Source organism: Mesoplodon mirus (genome assembly GCF_964341445.2).
Source record: "Mesoplodon mirus genome assembly, chromosome: 5".
Taxonomy (NCBI): domain Eukaryota; kingdom Metazoa; phylum Chordata; class Mammalia; order Artiodactyla; family Ziphiidae; genus Mesoplodon; species Mesoplodon mirus.
In genome coordinates, this window is record NC_138980.1 from 133,477,381 (window position 1) to 133,500,728 (window position 23,348).

At 36.3% G+C, this 23,348-nt stretch overlaps 1 protein-coding gene across 2 annotated transcripts in view; it reads right to left on the bottom strand.

Moving 5' to 3' along the window:
• RNF180 (ring finger protein 180) overlaps nt 1-23,348 on the bottom strand; it is a 273,564-nt gene that overhangs the window by 238,462 nt on the left and 11,754 nt on the right. For both annotated transcript variants that reach the window (XM_082624143.1, XM_082624142.1), the window contains exon 2: nt 5,789-5,923. In XM_082624143.1, the coding sequence (XP_082480269.1) occupies nt 5,789-5,923 (135 nt within the window). The remainder of the gene's footprint in view (nt 1-5,788; nt 5,924-23,348) is intronic.

Sequence of the window (23,348 nt, forward strand, 5' to 3'; positions counted from 1 at the left end):
CACTTCTATTCTGCTCTTCATTGAATTTCCAGTGCCTGTCATATCTTAGTTGATCTGAGCTGGCAAAACAAAATACCACAGACTGGGTGGCTTAGACAACAGACATTTATTCTTCACAACCCTGGAGGCTGGAAGTCTATGATCAAAGTGCCAGCATGTTCAGGTACTGGTGATAGCTCTCCTCTTAATTTGCAGATAGCTGCCTTCTTGCTGTATCCTCACATGGTAGAGAGAGAAAGAGATCTCTCTTTCCCTTCTTATAAGAGAGAAAAGAGATTTCTCTCTCTCTTCTTCTTACTGGATTAAGGCCCCATCCTTATAACCTGATTTAACCTTAGAAACCTCCTAAAGACCTATCTCCAGATACAGTCACTTCGGTGGTTAGGACTCACAGCTACAATGAACATTGTCCAATGATTTCCTCTTTGCTAAAACCAAGTGATTTCCTCTTTGCTAAAACCAAACTTTTAATTCTCATTCAGAGTCTCTACATTTGGCCATGCAGTTTGTATGCCATTTCTGTAAAATCTGGGGGCACCTTTCACAGACTAGCACCCTCTAGAATTATGCAGTGTACAACCTGCACATTAAAGGCAGTATCTGGTCTTCTATGTCTCGCTACAACGTTCAATATTACTAACGAATCCCTCCTTCTGGAAGATATTCATCCCTTGACTTCCATAACACTGTATCCTGATTTTCAATCCTATCTTTCTTACTACTCTTTTTTTCCTACTTTGTGATTTTTTTTTCCTGTCCATCCCTTAAATGTTCCTAGGCCCTCTTCTTTCTCACTCCATTCACACTCTGCATGGTCATCTCATCTACTTTCACAGCTTGACTCACCACTTAAATGCTGATGACTCCCAAATCCACACTTTCAGTTCAGATCTCTGCTCTGAATCCCATAACCATAGAACCAGCAGCCTTCCAGAAATCTCTTTTTAAATGTCCTTTTAGGCCATATAAACTTGATGTGCCCCGAACTGTGTCAAAATGGACTAAGAAGTGAAAGCGGAGGACACCACCTCTGACGCAACGCCCACCCCGCCAGACTTCACAAACGGAGACCAATTTTGTTATTTTCTGGCTTTAGGGTTTTCATTGTTATTTTTTGCTTTTGGTTTTGGTTCTGGCCCACATTTCATGTATCTCAGGCCTGAAGGTAGAGTAGGAGTCCCCTTTTGTCCCTGTGGACATTGTAGACTGTCTCAAAGTTCCATTCTAAATTCCCAGTCACATGCCTTACCATATGCCAGTGGCTGGAAAACTAAAGCTCAAATGTCCCAGATTCCCTTACAGCTCAAGTTCCACACATGACCTAGCTTTCCCCAAGCTGATACACTGTTCAATATTATGAAAGCAGAAGTGATGAGTATATTTGTGCTGTTTCTTCTAGCAAGCTTGGTTTTGAAGGTACTTAGTCTGCGGCAAAAGTTAGTGATTCCAATGTCCAGTTCCTAGTTCTGTGGGGACTAAGAGGCAGCGTGTGACACTTCCATTTCCTGGCATTGGTCAGGGCTAAACAAGTGTGGTTCTGGAGCCAACAGCTGTGGATGCTATTTCCTCAGTTTCCTGATCCTTTATGTTCTTCTGAGGGCCATTTCATACCTTCATGGTGTGAGGAAGACAGGAGACAAAGTCCAGGGTTTGCTCAGGGTCGGGAGACTGTAAGAGGGAACTCCTACACAAAGCTGGGTTATCAGTATAAGGGTGAATGAGAAATAAACCTGTTGCTCAGAAGGACAAAGAAGGAAAGCTGCCTATCTCCACTTTGGTATTCAGTAGAAGGAAAGGAAAAAATCTTCTCCTCAGGGTACTGAAGAATTTCTTAAACAAAAAGTACAGAACATAAAGGAGATGATTAATAAATTTATCTATATTATTTTACAAATTCTGTTCATCAAAAGATACCACAAAGAGTGAAATACAAGTTATATAAACTGGCAAAAGATATGTGCAATACAATAACCAACAAATAATTAGTATTCAGAGTACATAAAGAGCTTCCAAAAATCAAAGCTACATAATAGAAAAACAGGCAAGGAAAAAAAGACATTTCACAGAAAACACAAACAGCCTTAAACAATGAAAAGATGTTAAATGTTGGCAAAGATGTGGAATCACAGCAATGTTTAACTGCTGCTCATGGGACTGTCATTTGAAAACAACTTAGTATTGCCCAGTAAAGGTGAAGAATCACATATCCTGCAACATACAACTCCATTTCCAGTAATATACTCCTGCCTATGTTTGTCAAGATATGGACAAGTAGCATGGCTTGTAAGAGCAAAACAACTAGATTTAACTCAATGGTAGAGTGAATTATAAATTGTGATATATTAATACACTGGAATACTACACAAAAGTGAAAAACTGGAGCTACACTACATGCTGATATTAAGTAAAAGCAGCAATTCCCAGAAGAATACCCACCTATGTTGTGATTTCATTTACAGAAAGTAGACAAACAAAACACTTCCAGAAACAAGAAAAACACTTATTTTATACACAGATACATTTTAAATTATATTGTTAAATAGGTAATAAATTAAGATGATTTGATAGGTGATAAATTTAGCATTCTTTCAGCATAGCATCTGATAGATTACTTTTAGATTCCAATATTTTACTTTATTGTTTCCTTTAATTAAAACAGATGCTTCTAAGTTCATCTTTTTTATATCAAATGCATATATTTATAAATGTAAAATATGTTTGTATAGTTCAAAGAAATACTTAAAGAGAAGCAAATACCAATACACCCACCACCCAGGTAAGTACAACATTACCACTACTTTAGAAGTCCCCTCAGGATCCCTCTCTAATTGTATACTCCTCCTTCCCCCTAGACTTAACAATGATATTGAATTATTCCTCAGGCAGGTTTTTAACAGGTTTTATATATGTATGTTTTATTTTATATGCATAAAATATATATACCTTTATATACATTATTTTATATAAATATAAAAATATTTAAATAATATATTTATGTAAATATGTATTTTATACCTATTTTTAATAAATATATTTTTATTTTATAACTTAGTTTCAATAATTATATATATATATGTATTTTATTATGTATATATATAAACATTTTATTTTATATATAAAACTATAGTGACAGAAAGCAAATCAGTGGTTGCCCAAGGCTGGGCTTGGAAACAGGGCAAATGGGCCTAAGAAAACTTTCTGAGGTAAGAGAAAGATTCTAAAACTGTTATCATTGAATTGTATTCTTACAATACATAAATTTTATGGTTTACAAATTATACTTAAAAATCTGTAAAAAAAAAAAAAAATACATACAGACTTCACAATCTCCTTTGGGAAGCCTCTGTGACTAGCCCAGGCAACATTTGCTTACATTCCTCTGTTACAGTACTTATCAAATCAGGCTACACTGCTTGGCCTATTTTCAACTACAGTTTAAAGCTCCTAGAGGACCAGAATGTTTTTTCAATCTTGTACCACTCTCTTCTACAACCTATCCCATTACATCCTAGAGCAGTGTTTGAACTTCTCTTGCTTATTGAGAAGGTGTGACATTGCATAATACCCTGATGGAGGAGCAAAGGCAGTAAAGAGAGTGTGGGGTGAGGTGCACAAGCTCAGGACCCTCACTGTCAGGTTCAACTGTAACTGCACTGCTGGTAAAAGTGTAATCTGAGGCAATTTATTTAATCTTCTGTACCTCAGTTCTCTTATCTATAAAATTGAGATGATAGATTATCTCCTTCAAGATAATCTATCCTTCTATCCTTATACTATAAGGAATGAATAATATAAAACATTCAAAAGAATGCCTACCTAATAAGCATAAAAAAAAGGTACTGGACATCATTATCACTAGGAAAAAGCAAATTAAAACTATAATGATATACCACTATACATCTACCAGAATGTCTAAAGTTACAAAGTCTGAAAATACCACCTGTAGACAAAAGGTGTAGAGCAACTGGAATTCTCATCACTGCTGTTGGAAGTGAACATTCACTTTGGAAAACTACTAGCAGCTTCTAAAAAACTTAAAATACACCTACTCTCTGACCCCCCCAAATTCATTCCTATGTATATATCAAAAAGAAATAACAAAACACAAACACATAAAGTCTTTTACAAGAATACCGATAGCGGGCTTCCCTGCTGGTGCAGTCGTTGAGAATCTGCCTGCTAATGCAGGGAACACGGGTTCGAGTCCTGGTCTGGGAGGATCCCACATGCTGTGGAGCAACTAGGCCCGTGAGCCACAACTACTGAGCCTGCGCGTCTGGAGCCTGTGCTCCGCAACAAGAGACTGCGATAGTGAGAGGCCCGCTCACCGCGATGAAGGCTGGCCCCCACTTGCCACAACTACAGAAAGCCCTAGCACAGAAACGAAGACCCAACACAGCAAAAATAAATAAATTAATTAATAAAAACTCCTACCCCCAACATCTTAAAAAAAAAAAAAAAGAAGAATACTGATAGCCGTTTTATTCATAACCCAAAACTAGAAATTCAAATGTCCATCAGCAGAAAAAGTTGATAAATTTTGGTATATTCATAAATGGCATACTACTCAGGAAAGAGGAAGCAAACTACATAACACAAAACATAAATGAGCCTTTAAAACATTATGCTGAGGAAAATAAGTCAGGTGCAAAAGAGTATTTGCTATATGATTCCATTAGCATGAAGGTCAGGAACAGGCAAAACTAGTCTATGGTGATAGACATCAATATACTGGTTGTCTTGTGAGAGGGGCGTATTGCCTGGAAAAGGGCAAAACAACTTTCTGGGGTGATGAAAATATTGTATGTCTTGATCTGATTCGTAGCAGGGCTGGGCTGAAAAAAATTTATCAAGCTGTATACTTTTTTTTTTACTCTATAAATTACACCCAATAAAACACTCAGCATGAAAAGATTTTTTCCTCCAATTAAAATGTTTTTTGTTTTTAAAAAATGTTTAAAACAAAAGTATCTGACATGTAGTAAGTATGCAGTCAAAGTCTTCCACTATTATCAGTTCAAGCTGGCTAATCTGTTAGAGTGCATAGGAAATAATCATGATCAAATGTGGCTGAGGAAAAACTTAAACAAAACAGTCTCTCAAAGAAGGGGATGAAAACAATTACATCCACTCTCTCTGCTGAATTGAGAATTCCTTGTAAAGTGCATGGATTACTATCTAGTTTGGACCTCTTTGATACTGCCTCTTGCATACTGCTCTTAGAGAAGTTTAGGGATTTTATCTTTTTTTAAAAAAACATTTACTTTTACCAGGACAACCAATTAAATGCTTTTAAATATTATTCAGGTTTTTCTATTGACTTTTAAATTATACATGAACTTTCTCTTTTAGGCCCATACTGAATACTATATATATAACATGTATGTATATATGTTTATATATATATGTATAATATATGTTTTTATATACATATAAAAATAGGTTTTCTATTTTTTAATATGATCTTGAATTTAATTGTGTGGTGATGACTAAGGTTCACTCATGGTGGGGATAAAATAAACATGGATTATTATCTTCAACCTATGTTTGTGATCCTGCACTTAAAACTTTAAGGTCATGTTAATGTCAGCAGCTAGAGGTAAACTTAATTGTAACTGTGGAAGGTGGGATGCCTTTCAAATACCACTTTGAAATGTTTTCAGTGGATCAGGTAAAACAAGGTAAAAGCTAAGTCAGGTGTGGAGGGATATGTGTGCATGTGTAGGTGTGCCCCCAGCATTCCTATACTAGGAAATTATCTGACGATTATACAGTTAGCAATACTCACCTTAGTCACTTGATTCTCAAGACATTCCATCAAACAACCAGAACCTGCTATGCATTTTCTACATTTCCAACAACGAAGAATACTTATTTCTTCTTGATTGCGATTTTTAGTTATCAATTCTTTACTTCTCTTCATCTGTGGGAAAATTAATGCATTTTTAGAATGTTAAACTGTGTCAGGTTAAACTTGATTTTCTAAACCTTTTGAACAGCATTAGCTACATGAGGACCAGAAAGAAGAGAATTATCATTTATTGAGGTTCCTACTAGTCTTAGGCTAGGGGTGCTCTATAAACTATATCCAGGATTAATTCTGATAATGATGCATTATATTAGTGACTACCAGCTTCTTTTATTTTTGCAGAACATTTTGTCTATTTCTTTCTATCTGTTCTCACTAAAAGTGGTAAAAGGTAAGGACAGTTAAATAAGTTACTCCAGTAACTTTAAAACTCATAACAAAGAACTATAAATATTCTTACAAATAGGATATTTTGAATAGCCACAGCATTAAATTTTAAATATAACAGGATTTACTGAGTTGTAGTTAATTCTGTGACAATTAGAAGTAATTACTTCACACGGGTCAGAATGGCCATCATTCTGGAGAAAAGGGAACCCTCTTGTACTGCTGGTGGGAATGTAAATTGATACAACCACTATGGAGAACAGTATGGAAGTTCCTTAAGAAACTAAAAATAGAACTACCATATGACCCAGCAATCCTCCTACTGGTCATATACCCAGAGAAGACCATAATTCAAAAAGACATATGCACCCCAATGTTCATTGCAGTACTATTCACAATAGGCAGGACATGGAAGCAACCTAAATGTCCATCAACAGAGGAATGGATAAGGAAGATGCACAATGGAATATTACTCAGCCATTAAAAGAAACGAAATCTGGTCATTTGTGGAGACGTGGATGGACCTAGAGACTGTCATACAGAGTGAAGTAAGTCAGAAAGAAAAACAAATATCATTTACTAATGCATATATGTGGAATCTAAAAAAATGGTATAGATGATCTTATGTGCAAAGCAGAAATACAGACACAGACGTAGAGAACAAATGTATGGACACCAAGGGGTAAAAGGGGGTGGGATGAATTGGGAGATGGGGATTGACATATATACACTATTGATAGTATGTATAAAATAGATAACTAATGAGAACCTACTGTATAGCACAGGGAACTCTACTCAATGCTCTGTGATGACCTAAATGGGAAGGAAATCCAAAAAAGAGGAGATATATTATATGTATAGCTGACTCGCTTTGCTGTACAGTAGAAAATAACACAACATTGTAAAGCAACTGTACTCCAATAAAAAAAAATTACTTCAAATTAATGGGGAAAATCCTATATCCTAAATGCATTAATTTCTCTTGTATACTGTATTCAGCGGACCAGTTAACTATACTACATCTTGTGCTATGTGCAAAGACTTAGATAATAACCCTACCAATTTTTTAGTCTATTTTTATACTTGAGATTTTATGTCAGTATTGTGATTCAGACAAATATGGGAAAACAGTTTCATACTAATAAGGATTCCAAAATAGGTGCAGTGTATTTAACAACCTGCCTGGTAACTACTCATTATAAAGAAAAAAAATGTTAATTTATTAAGCTGTCCACAATGGCCTGCCTAGCTCCCTGGCCACATTTCCTCATTTGTTACATCTTTAATATTTCATTTATTCAACAAACATTTACTGAGAGCTAACCATATGTCCCACAATGAGTCAAACTCTGGGGGCGCAAAGATGAGTAAAACTTATTTTGTCACAGACCTCACTATGCTATAGATCCATGGTTTTCTACCCTAGCTCATTAGAATAACTTGAGAAGCTTTACAAAATAGTGATGCCTAGGCCAGGCCCCACTCTTAGAAATTCTGACTTATTCTGAAATGGGGAGGGAGTTAGGAATGGGTACTTTTTATTAAAAAGTTCCCCAGGTGATTCTATAGTGTGGTCAGGGTGAGGACAGGCTGTGTTAATACACAAACAATTAACTAAGATGTAACAGCTGAAGGAACAAGAGAGGGAACATAGATGGACTTTAACCAAATTTAAAGGAAGGATTTGAAGAATTCTGCCTGGAAGGGCACAGCATGCCCTATCTAGCTCTGCCTGACCTTCAGGTGCTAGGCAGCAGTTCAGTCTCCACTGACATCTTCAGAACCCATCCTTAGCCCAGTTGCCACTCTACTTAAGCTTTGTCCTCAATGATCATCAATAATATCTTAATTTGCAAGTGTCCTGACCTCCCCCTGCTTTCATCATTGTTGATGCTCCCCTCCTTAGCTTCATGAGCACTCCTTTCATCTCTCAGTAGTCTTCCTAACATCTTCTATCCTCATCTCCCTTTTAAACACCAATGGTTCTCAACCAGGAATGGAGATTGCAGGGAGGGATAACATCGGAATCAACAAAGGAAAAATTCCATATCCGCCTATGTTCTCCCCTTCCCTGAGATCCATACACACCTCCCCACTTCTCCCCTCCCCTCAGGGTTGTTCCACGCCCTCTTGGAGTGCAAGCATTTAGTTAGAAAAAGCCCTATTGGTGATTCTAATAAGTTTTCTCTGAGAATCACTGAGAATTATACTCTGTGTGACAACTCTTTTATGGCAATGATTTTTAAATCTATACATCTAGTCTGATCTTATTCCAAAGCTCTAAGACCAGTATTTTCAAATTCCGAATGTCAAATGCTATCTCTACATGAATCTCCTTTAGGGCCTTTGTAGTGGCTGTTCGCTCTGTCTACCCTGTACGGTAGCCACTTGTTAGATGTGTTATTAAGCGCTCGAAATGTGGCTAATCTGAATTGAGATGCACAGTAAGGGTAAAATATACACTGAATTTTGAATACTGTGTAGAAAAAAGAATGTTAAATATCTTAATAGTTTTCATATTTATTTCATGTTGAAATCAAATTTTTAATATACTGAGTTAAATAAAATATAATTGTAAAAATTAATTTCACATTTTTTTACTTTTTGAATGTGGCTACTGTAAATTTTTAAATTACATATCTGGCTTGTATTATACTCCTACTGGACAGCACCTGTCTAGACCTCCTCGCCCCAGGTCTTTGCATGGTTGGCTCTCTTCTCACCATTCAGAGGTCAGCTCACACTCATGTCCTCATAGGTATGGTATAAGAAGCACATGGGAAGTTTATTTAAACGTATGTCACAGGACCGCAGTCCCAGGAATTCTAATTCAATGTTCCTAGGGTGGGATTCTGCATATTTAACAAGCAACTAGGTGATTCTGTAACAGGTGATCTGAAGATCACACTCTGAGGGACAGAATACAAGCTAAGCTCCATTTGCAGCAACATGGATAGACCTGGAGAGTATTAAGCTTAGTGGAATAGGTCAGACAGAGAAAGACAAATATGCTACCACTTATATGCGGAATCTAAAAATTAAAACAGATAAATGTATATAACAAAATAGAAACAGACTCACCGGTATAGAGAAGAAACTAGTGGCTACCAGTGTGGAGAGAGAAAAGGAGAGGGGCAAGATAGGGGTATGGGATTAAGAGCTATGAACCACTATGTATAAAATAGATAAGCAACAAGGATATGTTGTACAGCACAGGGAAATATGGCCATTATTTTGTAATAACTTTAAATAAAGTATAATCTGTAAAAATACTGAATCACTATGTTGTACACCTGAAACTAATATAACATTGTAAATCAACTATACTTCAATTAAGAAAACATACAGTCTGGGCTTCCCTGGTGGCGCAGTGGTTGAGAGTCCACCTGCCGATGCAGGGGACGCGGGTTCGTGCCCTGGTCCGGGAGGATCCCACATGCTGCGGAGCAGCTGGGCCCGTGAGCCATGGCCACTGAGACTGCGCATCCGGAGCCTGTGCCGCAACGGGAGAGGCCACAGTAGTGAGAGGCCCGCGAACCGCAAAAAAAAAGAAAAAAAGAAAAAAAAGAAACCATACAGTCTAAGCTTCTTAAGATGTCAAAAAAGGTCCTTTAGGTAGCACAAGGGATTCTTGCGATGGAACTGTTCTGTATCTGATTGTGGTGTTGCTCACATGAATCTACACATGTGATAAAATCGCATATAACTAAATACACACACACATGAGTACATGTAACTGGTGAAATCTGAATAAAGTAGATTGTTTGAAGGATTGCTCCATGAATCTGTAATTCACAATTCACAGTTGAATCTACAACTATTTCAAAGTAAAAAGTTAAAAAAAAACTTTTACTGCATACATTAAAAACTCAAAATTTTAAGAAGTCATAATATTTTTTACCAATTAACTGTCCTGACATACTTGTATAATCCTCCATATTTTTTCACTATATTTTTAGCTGCATACGTTTTGATTGCCTCTTCTATAACCACTTTGCAATGTCTTCTATAAAGAGAATAAAAAGATCATTTAGTCTTTCCTCTTTAAAAAACAAAAAGGCCCTTTACACTTTTAAAATCCAACACCTAACTAGCTCTCAAGTCTTAGTGTCCCCTCCATGAACACTCTATACCAATACTATGCAGATCTTTGTGCATTTCCCTAAAAATACCTTTTTCTGCTTTCCCACTTTCAAATTTGCCGTTCTCTCTTCCTGTAATATCACTTCCTTTTCCTTTGACTTATTTAAGAAATATTTTTCATCCTTTAAGGCTGAGCTCAAAATTTTCTTTTACAGATGCTCCCCAGAAAACTACACTTCCTCCCTCTTCTGTGTTCCCATGGAACTTTGCATGTACCTCTACAGTAGCACTAGTCAAGTTGTATTACACTTATATGTGTGTATGTGTCCTACTAATTTAATGGTGAGGTCCTAAAAAGCACCATGTTCTATTTAAACCTGCATTTTTAAAATCAAATATTGTACCTGGCACCAAAATGACAGTTAACAAGTGTTTGCTGAAATCAAATCAATGAGATCTGGCAGCTCAACTTACAAAAATTCTTTTTCCCATACCAATTATTAAGTATGCCTGCCTAACCAGTGGGGCAAAGCAAATAGAAGTCCGTTAGCAAGGGATGTGAGGAGCCCAAGGGAAGAAACAAAGCTGTGTTTATACATATCTGAACTTGAAAGAACTGGAGACTACACTACAGTGACATATTTATAGGACATCTGAGGTGGCTTCTTTCAGAGAATTTATGCTAAAAGAAGACGTCAAACATGGTAAATGAACCTATTAACAAAATGGTAGTCTTTGAATTGATTTGAATACAGCCTGGTTGTCAGACGCTAACTCAAATCCATCCTTAACTCCAGCTCCCTAGACACTAGTATGGGTTCTAGAAAAGAAGAAGCTGTATAAGTAAACAACTGAAAATCCTGTTTTTTGTTGGGGTCTAAACAATTTTGAGCAGATACACCAAATGGCTTTAACACTCTGAGGACCTGGGGGCAGCAACTAGAGAACTATCAAAGCAAACAGAGGAGTGACCTTGGGAAACAGTAAAACAACATGAAAATGAACTTACTGCTGAACACATATGAATGTCTCACAATGCTCAGGAATACCTGGAAGGACTCTGCAGAGAGTGCTGGGTTCTGAGCCAACAAATGCAAATAACAAACTATAAAATTCTGGTATTACTGTTCATATGACTGTGGTGCAACTTACAGACTGATAAGGTCTAAGAAATTCAGGTAGTTTTCCGCTTTTCTTCCAAATCCTGTGCCTCATCTCTCACTCCAGTTCTCATCAGATCAGATACATGTGTTTTTCTAAAATGGGGTGCTCCCTTGGGCCCCAGTTCTTCCCACCTATGTCACAGTCTTTGTTATGGTAACTTTCTTGGCTCCTGCCAAAGCTTGGTCTCTCGGACCAAGCTAGCTGCTAATATCTGCTTGATTTTCTCCATATTGCCTGCTCATAGATTTCCTCTTGCCATAGTTCACTACTTATCCTGATATTCCTGTCACTTTCCAGTATTTCCTTAACACAGCTGGCATATGTAAAGTAACGTTTGGCTGAGTTACGCACGATTCTCAAATACTGACCTATTTCATTACAAAATATCCAAAAAATCACATTTGTTAACATTACCACCAACCTCAGCCAAAACTTCTTTAATTATTGGGCAGTAGTTAAGCTCATAGTAGTGGATACAAGTTTTTCAAAGTGCTAATTTTTGTTTAAAATTCAAATTTTATCACTTGCAACAAATACCACCAAATATCCATGTCTGAATAACCATAGTTTGTCATTCAAGTAAAAATGGTGTGCTGTGGAAAGGCGGATAGTTCAGCTCTCAACTAAAACAACTGAACAAGGGCTTTTCTTCAAGACTACCCACCATCAGCATTCAGTGTACTACAGAAGTGCTTTATGCATTCTTCCCACTTTTTTTCACATGGAATATTAAAAATATGTATTGAAGAGTAAAGATTTAATAAAATTTATGTTTATTTATTTTTGGCTGCATTGGGTCTTCGTTGCTGTGTGCTGGCTTTCTCTAGTTGCGGCGAGGGCTACCCTTGGTTGTGGCGTGCGGGCTTCTCATTGCAGTGGCTTCTCTTGTTGTGGAGCACAGGCTCTAGGCTTGCGGGCTCTAGAGCACAGGCTCAGTAGTTGTGGCACATGGGCCTAGCTGCTCTGTGGCATATGGGATCTTCCCGGACCAGGGGTCAAACCCGTGGCCCCTGCATTGGCAGGCGGATTCTTAACCACTGTGTCACCAGGGAAGCCCAGGTTTGTTTTTTTTTTAACTGCATGTGTATGGCAGTGAAGAATAAAATAGCTACTAATACTGTTTGTCACCACTGCCTTGATTCTGCTAAAGGACCAGAAGCTTTACTCTCTATTGCTTTTCCATGATTAATGAAAATGTTAACAGAGTAGAAAAGGCAAATAACATCTTAGTATTACCAAGAACAGTTTGACCTGATTCTCTGTGGTCCACCAGGGGGTGTGGGCCACATTTTGAGAACTGCTACTTCAGTTCAGCAAAACAGCTGTCCCAAAAATGTTGCCTATGAAAATCTTATTTTCCACCAATATCCTTTAAAATATCTAAGAAGGATAGGTGGGTCCCCATGGAGAAATAGATTTATAACAAAATTTGTAACAATTTATGAAATTTTCTATAAAGTCAACTACTGGAATTATAATCTATACAAAGAAATTTCATTCCTTCATCTGCCTTTTGCTACTTACAACTTTGTAATGGTAAAAATCAGCATTTGGCACAGGTCAAATTCTACACTCCTGGGTCTCCAAGGTTTGCTCACCTTCTTTTTATTCATGGATTTAAACTTGAGATGAAGTGGACAAAATATAAATTACTAAAATTTATCTAAAATTAGAAAATAAGAATAAACCAAAAAAAACTTTAAAAATTGAAATAGACCTTAAATATCTTCTCTAAAACTCATAAAAAATGGGGGGGCGGTCCAGGCAAAAATGATCTAACTGGCAAATTTTACCAATTCTTTAAGAAATGGATAATCTTTGTAACTTATATAATTGTGGTGGCCAGAAAATATAAAAGGAAGATGAGCTCTGCAAATAAAACATAACCTTGACACACTAACTAGACAAGGAGATCTAAAACTACACAAAGAGAGTACAAGAAAATTACATACCAATCTATTTATGAACACAGATGATAAAATCCTAAATAAAATATTAGTCATGGAATCCATCAGTGATGTAAAAGAATAATACATTTTAGCCAAACAAGATTATTTTCAGGAATTCAAGGATGATTCAAAATGAAATAAAAAAGGCCTATTCAATATATTTTACAAACTGTAAGGTTAAAAGAAAAAAAACACAGGACCACCTCAAAATATGCAAAATAAAACTTTTGGTAAAGTTCAACATTTGGTCATGATAAAAAGACAGCAATACTTAGCATCCTAGAAACAGAAGGAAATTTCATTAACCTGATAAAGAAAGGGCTTACTGAAAACCTTAGCAATTATAATACCTGATGGTAAAACTTTAAAAGCATTCCATGAAAATTAGGAAGAAAACAGAGACAATGATGCTATTTTTCATATTATTCAGTTTTAGAACACAACAGAAGAAAAGTAAATAAGAGGTATAAGGATTGGGAAGATTTAGTAAGTGAAAAAGAAATTAAGTGCCTGTGACACCGTTTTTCTTTTTTGGGCTGCAGATGTTTCCACCTTCTTAGAACTACATTACTCATTTCTAACGTACTATTAGTTTCTCAGTCTGGGCACTTATTATATAGGTGTGCTCACTTTGTGAAAATTCATCAAGCTATATGCTTGTGATATGTTTATTTTTCTACATGTATCTTATTTCATCAACATAACCCCATGCTTGCCTCTGTTTGAGAAGAGTGCGTAAAGAATTCTCAATATGGAGCAATGTCTACAGTAACAATTTTCATCATCTGGTCCTGGTTACACTGTCAGTGTTTATGATACATGGAAGTTGAGGAATTCCATCGACAGAAGGAATCAGAGATGTATTTTCCTACCTCTGCTTATAGGGGGATTACTTATCCACCACCAAGGAAAAAATGGAGAATGGGGAAGATGTAGGAATGTGTCCCTGCTGCTCTCTCATTATAAAAGTGACATATGTGAAAGATCAGGTTATATGTGGATAAACGGTCCACAGAATGACCAAAGAATTGGTTAAATGCTAAAGAAGAGTTTGGAATCCAAATCCTACACAATTGGAAATGGGTCAAGATACAAAAATCCAATTTAAAGATCTCTCACATAGGGACAACACTTTTGTATGTTTGTATTTCATGCAAAGAATTTGAATGTGAAGTATTCCCACTTTTCTACCGTAACAGTAAAGGAAGAAAATTTTAAGCTAGTGTTTTCCAGCAGTTTTATCATCTTTACATGTCACTATCTAATTATTTGGGCAGAGAGAGGGAAGAATGAATAGGTAAAACATAGGAGAATTTTAGGGCAGTGGAACTATAATACAGTGGTGGGTACATGACATTACACATTTGTTAAAACCTATAGAACTATACATAGAGTGAACCCTAATGTAAACTATGGACTTTAGTTAAAAATAATACATCAACATTCAATCATCAATTGTAAAAAGTGTATCACACTAACGTAAGAGGTTAATAATAGGAAAAACTGTACAGGGGAGAGGGAGTATATGAGAGCTTTCTATACTTCCTGTGCAATATTTTTGTAAAGATAAAACTACTCTAAAAGTGTCTTAGTTAAAAAATATAATTATTTTGACATATAATAGCATTATCTACTCAAAGTTATTAATATTCATTAACAAATGGGAAAGTATACTTTTGCCTTGTTTATTTAAATGATTGAAAATAGTTTTTCCTTTGAAATCTGACATTAACATTGGTTTTCCAAATGTAAGAAAAACTTCTACCTTGTCAGTATGATACCTGTATTAGTTTACTTGGGCTGCCATAACACAATACCACAGACAGGGTAGCTTAAACAATAGGAATTTATCAGTTCTGAAGGTTGGAAATCTGAGATCAGGGTGACAGAAATTTTGGGTTCTAGTAAGGGCTTTCTTTCTAGCTTGCAGACAGCCACCTTCTTGCCATGTCCTCACATGGCCTTTCCTCTGTGTATGTGCACTTCTGGTGTCTCTTCCTCTTCTTATAAGGACAACAGTCCTACTAGATTAGGGCCCCACCTTTATGAGCTCATTTAACCTTAAAGGTCCTATCTCCAAATACCATCATATTGGGGGTAAGGACTTCAATATATGGATTTGGGAGGGAGACAATTCAGTCTATAACATTCCTCCCTCTTGTCCCCAAAATTCATGTCCTTCTCACATGCAAAATATATTCACCCTATCCTAACAGTCTCAAAAGTCTTAACCCATTCCAGAATCTACTCCAAGTCCAAAGTATCATCTAAATCAAGTGTGGCTGAGATTTGAGGTATGATTCATCCTGAGGCAAAATTCCTCTAACCTGTGAACCTGAGAAAACAGAAGAATTATGTACTTCCAAACTAAAATGGTCGGACAGGCATGGGATAGACATTCCCATTCTAAAAGGGAGAAATCAGAAAAAATAAAGGAAGGGGTGACAGGTCCTAAGCAAGTCCAAAACCTAGCCAGGCAAACTACATTAGACTTAAGGCTCAACAATAATTCTCTTTGGTTCAATGCTTTGCCTGCTGGGGCCCACTATGATGGTGGCTTTGTCTTCTGCCCACTGGAATGGGTGGCCTCAAGCCCTTGGCCATGGGAGGCAGCTTTGCCCTTGAGGCCATGTACAGGGACATGGTCTGCTGAAACTGAGAGGGTGACTCCACTTTGAAACTCAGGAGGAGACAACTTTACCCTCTGGACCTGAGTGCCCTGGGCCTATGCAGGCAGTGGCAGTCCTGCTGATCTCTGAATTATCTTCAGGATCATTTTTCCCCTTTCTTGAAGGATAAAACATATCTGCAGCCAATTCAGTCTAGAACAGTACCTATAAAACCCAAGCCAGTCTTCTCAATCTTGACATTATTTGAAAGCCCATGTTTTATTGTATGTCTTTCCTTTTACAGAATTCATAGAATAAAATCCTGTGAAAAATATTGAGTTCAAAATTTCTCAAAAGGTAAAAATCATGCTAGTGAACAAGAAAGAAAAATCAAAGGTGAAATGGCCAAAGAATCTGGAGCTCCCTTAACAATTATCTATATATTTCTTAAAAACTGGAACAAGGTATAAACAAAAAGCCAACAGAGGTAAAACTGATAAAAGTGTGGAAGGAGCAATGCATACCAAATTAGAAAATAAAACACTAAACTGAATTAGCCAATTCAGACCATTTCAAGGCAAATAATATCTCTAAATTTTAGGTTTGTTTGTTTTTAAGGAAAAGCCAATGAAAATGCACTACAGATAAAGTCTGCTGTCAACTTTGACTCTCAATACCATGTTACTACACCTAAATAATGAAGCATCTATATCTCTTATGTCTGCTGAAGATTGGTTTGAAAGTAGGAGGTCTATGGATACATATGTCAGTGGGAGCACATTTAATGCTGATTAGATGAGACTCCTCTTTAATGTGCAAACAAACTAGACGTGAGCTCTTACAAAGGAATGATGCCATGGAGAAAAATACAGACTGTCAGTCTTAGTCTGTTGCAATGATGATAATAGTAAAAAGTCAGAACTATTTGAGGACATTTGAGTATTTTCTTTATATACACACCTTTCCTGTATATATAACGTTAACAAAAATACACTGATGTCTGGCAGGATTTTGGAGAGAATGACTACAAAAATCAGAGAGAAAATTACTTGCAGAAAAGGAATATTCTATTACTGATTCAGAAATCCTGCCCATACCCCCTGGGGCCTTATATTAAAGATGTGTATATACTTTTCTTTGCTTAAAAGCACCATGTTGCATTTGTAACCATGAGACTGAGGCACAATTTGTCACCTAAAGGTTGTAAACTGGAAGTGCTTGGTAGATTATGTCTCCATGAAATAAGAAGCAGTATTTCTTTTGTAATATAAAGAAATGTTCTCAGTGTAAAAGAAATCTCATTGTTATGTAGGACACAGTAACCTCAGAAGTCATCCACAAATGTTTTCCAGAAGTGGGCTTTGAAGCCAATGATTGTTCACATAAACAGAACATCATGTGTAATAACTCTGTTGGGAATAAGCTGCACAGATATTGGTTATTTTGTAAAATTGATACCATGTCAGCTCCCCTTGCTTATGTTGAATCTTCTTGATGTGTGTTGTGAACACAGAAGAACTGGAATAAAATGTGCTCAACTCCAAGCAGATACAGAAAAGAAGCATTAATAACACTGCAATCAATGGTCTGTGAAAAATTGCAAAAATATAAATAACTGAGTTTTCAAAGCAGCAGTCAATACACTTGTTTGTAAACTGTTTAAGAACACATCAGGACCCGAAAACTAATCTTACATTAGGCAGAAATTAAAACAGGGTTTTACAGATATAACTCAAGTCCTGTGGAATTTATATGCCTTACATGGTTCAATAGATATTTTTAGAACATGTATTATTTAGTGAAAGCTGGCTTGTAATTCAGGATCCCTCTTACATTAGCTTTCAATCTTTGTCAAGGGTATCAGATACTTTACAGGTACAAATAGGAGACTGGATCAGGTGATTTCTAAACTGTTAATTCTATAATTCTAGACTTGGTAGCTTCAGTGACTAAAATGGTAATTGAAGCCTCCAATTTATTAACTCTACAACTGTCTAAATCACAAATTACAGAGAGACGCCTCAATTTTCTTCAATAACTGTTGGTTTACATACTTCAGGGTTGAACATGATAAAGTCAACTTCAACAACTTTAACTGTTTAAATGGTTCTGCTTACACTTTAGTGTTCACATCGAGAGACATTTTTCTTGGAAAGCACCCAACTTTTGTTGACAAAGAATTATTCAGTAGTTCAAACTACCTTATCACCATCTGGTCACCTCTACCCACACTCCCTTTTCTTCCCTTCTACCTCCCCTGGGCTTGCTGAACTCTTAGGCATAATACAATGCATATTCCACCTTAAGGAGAAAAGGTAATATAAATTTGATGCTGTAGTAGCTACCAAGTTCATTTACACTCTCACATAGCTTCTTAAACTACACACTACACTTGAAGTTGAATACCACCTCTTTATTCTTTTAAATTTCTCCTTTCCCCTCTTCTTTCTCACAAACATACCTCAGACACTCAGTCTTGAATGCTCACTGCAGTCTTTGAATCCAAGTGACACCTTTAAGAATTGTAAAAATATCATTGAATAAATGTAGATACTTTGTAAATTCTGTATTTTGATTAATTTTGCTCAAACTGCTACCACTCTGGTAAAAGAAGGAATCCATTCTAAAAATAGATGAAAGTAGTAGTATGTAGCACCCAAATATTCACTTATTTCTCACATGCTACTTCCTTAGGAAGAAAATATACGAAAAGGTAGAAATTACATACAGAATTAATAGAGTTATGAGGAAAGCTATAATATACTTTCAAAATGGTGTGTGTCTATTTGTTCTCATATGTAAATCTTAGAAATCACCATATGATGAGTCTACAAAGTTTTGTTCCGAGCAATAGGTATACTCATATTTGGAGATTTTAGAGCAGACTAGGATACATCTGAACATATTTTTTTAAACTGCCAAAAATATTTCTGATTGACCAAGAAGAGGCAGTAGCAAGAAGAAAATAAAACCAGGTGATTTTTTAAAATTAATTTTAAGTTGTGTTTTAAGGCTACAGATATTCACTCATTCAGTGAATATTTGCTGAGAACCTACTGTTTTGTCAGGGAACACACACACACACACAAAAAAAATAAAAATAAAACATGTACTGTGAACGCATATGAGAGGGTAAGAGGGGTTCTAAGCCAGTTGGGAGAGAGAGAGAGAGTAGGCAAAATTGTCAGGGTTCTCAGAGGAAAGTATCTAATTAAAGAATTGATGCTGAGGTCAAATGCAGCCTTGTTTCCCCAGGTGCTTCTCAGGCTGATTTCTTAGAATGGAAAATAAGAGCTAAAACATATTTACTTTACGTAAAATATATTAATATGATATGAAGTATGGTCTTAACTGAAAGCTGATAATAAGTAAGTTGTGGAACTCACCATGCTTTTATTGGATGGCTATATTCTTTTTGATGGGTCAAGTATCAATAATCAAAAAAGGATTCAAATGAAAAATTGGTAACAAAAATAAGCACACTGGCTTCAAAACCCTTTTTTCTTCTGGGCAAAGGTGTAGTTACACAGAGATGCTTTTTGCTGGATACAGAGGCAGCTATACTAGGTTACTGCAAAAGATTGCCAGATAATGGAGACAAAAAAGTAGTAGGTATCTCCTAGCAGATAAAGCACTGACCTGGAAGCTAAGAAACTTGGGCTTGTTTATTTTACCTATTTATCCCATCATCTTCCCCACAAAAGGGTTTAAAGCTCTTGGCACTTTCATTGTTTGCTTCTCTTTCCTGAACAGCCTTTATCTTTGAGTAGTTCACCTGTTACCTAAGCCTCTGTCTAATACTCACGTCACTACACCACCAGGTATTATACTAATGTGTACATTTGTTTCTTCCTCTAAGTTGTAAGTACCCAAAGAAAGGGCATAAGCAGTATCTCAAATCTTCATAGTCCTTTATAATACCACATGATGCTTTTTACATGCCTATATATGTTGTTGACATGAATTAGAGGCAACTAATTTTCTCACTCTGGGCACTGAAAGGAAATTCTAACAGATCACATATAAACCACATTCTTCATTTCACATAAATTCACCTATGAGCCAATTCTATGACTAATTTCATTATACTGCATTACATGGGGAAAAAGTCCAATTTAGAGACTAAAATATAATTAACATTTTCATATGATTCTAGATGAATCAATAGCTTGTCCTAATATACAAGGTGCTTCCAAAAGATTCTGCCCCTGCACTACTAAACTCTTACTTACTCATAATTACTTAAGGATAGAAAAGAAAAATTGGATAAAGGAGCACTTTTTTTTAAGCCACTTAGTTTCTGGTATTTTTTTCATTTCCATTATGGTTTATTACAGGATAGTGAATACAGTTCCCTGTGGGATACAGTAGGACCTTGGTGTTTATCTATTTTATGTATAGTAGTTTAAAGTAGCACTTTTTAAATGGCTTACTAGATTTAGTTTTAAATAAGATTCTCTGAGTATAAAGCAGAAATGTGGTTATGAAACTATCAATTTAACTCTCCTACTAGATGAACTCCATTATAATGGAAAAATGTTGCTACAGTAATCCAGCCAAAAGATAAGGCTCAGATTGGTGTGACAGCAGTGGTAGTGGTAAATAACGGTCAAATTCTGGATATACACTGAAGGTAGAACAAACAGGATTTCCAGACAGACTGAATATGGGGTCTAAGAGAAAGAGGAATCAAGGATGGCTCCAAATCTTTTTGCATGAGCAACTGTAAGGATGGAACTGCCATCGATTGATATGGGGACAGATGCAGGTGGAACAGAAAGGGCAGATCAGGAGTTCAGTTTTGGATGTATTAAGTTTGAGATGTCTATTCAACTTTCACAAAGAACTGTTAAGTGTAAGCTGGATTTAAGAATCTGGAGTTCTGAAGAATGTCTGAGCAGGAGCTTTAAATGTGGACAGGTTCTCTAAAGCCATGAAAATGGATGAGATCTATAAGGTTGTAAGTATGGATAGAGAAGATAACAAAATCCTGAGCCCCGAGCTCACATAGATTTTCTGGGGATCTAAACTTCCTCTCAGTTATGTCTATTAACTTTCACTCATTTCCCCCTGAGTTTTCTAATTTTGGAATATGAATTCATCTTTACCATGAGACAACTGTGGGACCTTGTTTGAGGATCTGCCCCTCCAGGAAGAACAGTTTCACACTGTATCTGCCAGGTGCTTGAGGAACATCACCAGCACAGGAATAGATTTTAGGTAAGTTTCTCAGTTTGGGGCTCCTTGGCTCACCCTGTTAGTATTCAATATAAATCCAAGTACTAAAACCTGAAGTTAAGGATTCTCAGGTGATTTGGAGGATGTCAGAATTGAAAATGAATAAATATAGGAAAAGAATCTACAGACTATTTCTGGGTGAACAAATAGTTGGTGAGGAAAAATTCTCCAGTTCAAAGGTATCATGCTAATAAATGTAGAATGATTAATATAATCACCATTTACAACCCCTAATGAAATGATGGATTTAAGGGAAAGAAATCAATGGATACTAAAAACATTTGGAAAAAAGGATGACGGAGCATTTTATAATGTATGTGTAAGGCTGTTACCACCTGAACTCAAAGATCAATCTTAACATCACTCGAAAACAGGACAACTGTACTGGTTTGCTAGGGTTACCATAACAAAATACAACCAACTGGATGGCTTTAACAACAGACTTTTTTTTTTTTCCACAGCCTGGAGACTAGAAGTCTAAGATCAAGGGGCCATCAGGGTTGGTTTCTTCTGAGCCTCTCTCCTTGGATGTTAGATGGCTGCCTTCTCATGTGTCCTCACATGATCTTTCTTCTGTAGGCACATACCCTGGTGTCTCTTTGCAAGTCCAAATTTCCCCTACTTATAAAGACACCAGTCAGATTGGATTGAGTCCACCCAAACAGCCTCATTCCAACATAATCACCCTTTAAAGGCCTTATCTCCAAATACAGTCACAGCCTGAGGTACCTACTGGGAATTAGCTCTTCAGTATTTGAATTTGGGGGGATACAATTCACGTTATAACAACAACCAAACATCTTGTGCCTCCTGATGTAATGCAGCTGAAAATACTGAGCACCACCTCTAAAGTATTCTTAAAATAATAATAATAACCTGAACTGAATCAAACCTCTAAATCTAAGAACCACTTTATTTACAACATGAATAGAGGAATGTTGAAATGACACCATGAGGCCACAACTAGCCAAATACAGAAGGTAGTTAATTCTACAACTTGGTTTTCTCAACAAATAAATTAATTTTAAAAGAGGGAGGAGAAACTTAAGAGATTTAAGATGCCTAACAAATGCAAAGTGTAGACCTTGTTTGAATCTTGATTCAAACAAATCAACTCTAAAAAAATATTTTTGAGACAACCAGAGAAAATTATACATGAACTAGGTATTAGATGATATTAAAGAACTGTTAATTTTGTTGGACACAATAGATAAAACTGTTGCTATGTTTTTTAAAGGTCCTTAGGCTAGAGATAAATATTCTAATTTTGAGTATTTATAGGCAAAATTGTATAATGTAGAAACAAATTACATATAATGCAGAAAAAAGGAACAAGAATGGAAGAATAATAATAACTATTAAAGCTGGTTGATGGAGACATGATGATTCATTATGCCATTCCTCTATTTTTGTGTATGTTTGAAATTTCTCATAAAAAGTTTCTTTTAAAAAAAATGAACAAACAGAATTTTCAGATGCGACTTTTCTCTACCATCTGCTCAGAGACTAAGCCAATATAGACTTCCTCATAATCTCTGTGTCTGTGGATGCTGTTTTTTTTTTAACCTACTATTTTACTGAAAATGTTACCCTTCCCAAGCCCTGGCTTTACTCAGGGGTCTCAGTTCCCAACTGCCTGCCTCATGTGTACCCAAGGCCTTGGCCTCCTGTATGAGTATATTAGTGAGACTAGCAACCTCACTCTAATACTAAGGGTAGCTTTTATGTCATATGTCTGTTGCCAAGCTCTCTCCACCTTTCTTCTTCTTTTTAGCTCCTGGGCTTTCTTTTACTTTGTTACAAGTTTATCTATGCATTTATGTAGTATATAATCAAATATTTCTAGTGAAGTTCTAGTATTTGTAGCATAGGTTTTCAGGTTATCATAACCAGAAGCCTCCCCTCTGTTAACCACTGCAAGAAAAACTTCTAATTCCAGTTATTTGGCAATGTCACTCAGAGTTATGGTCATGTTCCTTAGGATTTGTTCTGCAAACATCAGAATTCTGAAGGGAAGGGGCAAAGGGAGAGAGGAGGATTAAAGTGGACTGAGGACAAAAGATACCTTGCCAGCTTTTTCAAAAAGGTAGAATGGGACAGAATCTCTCT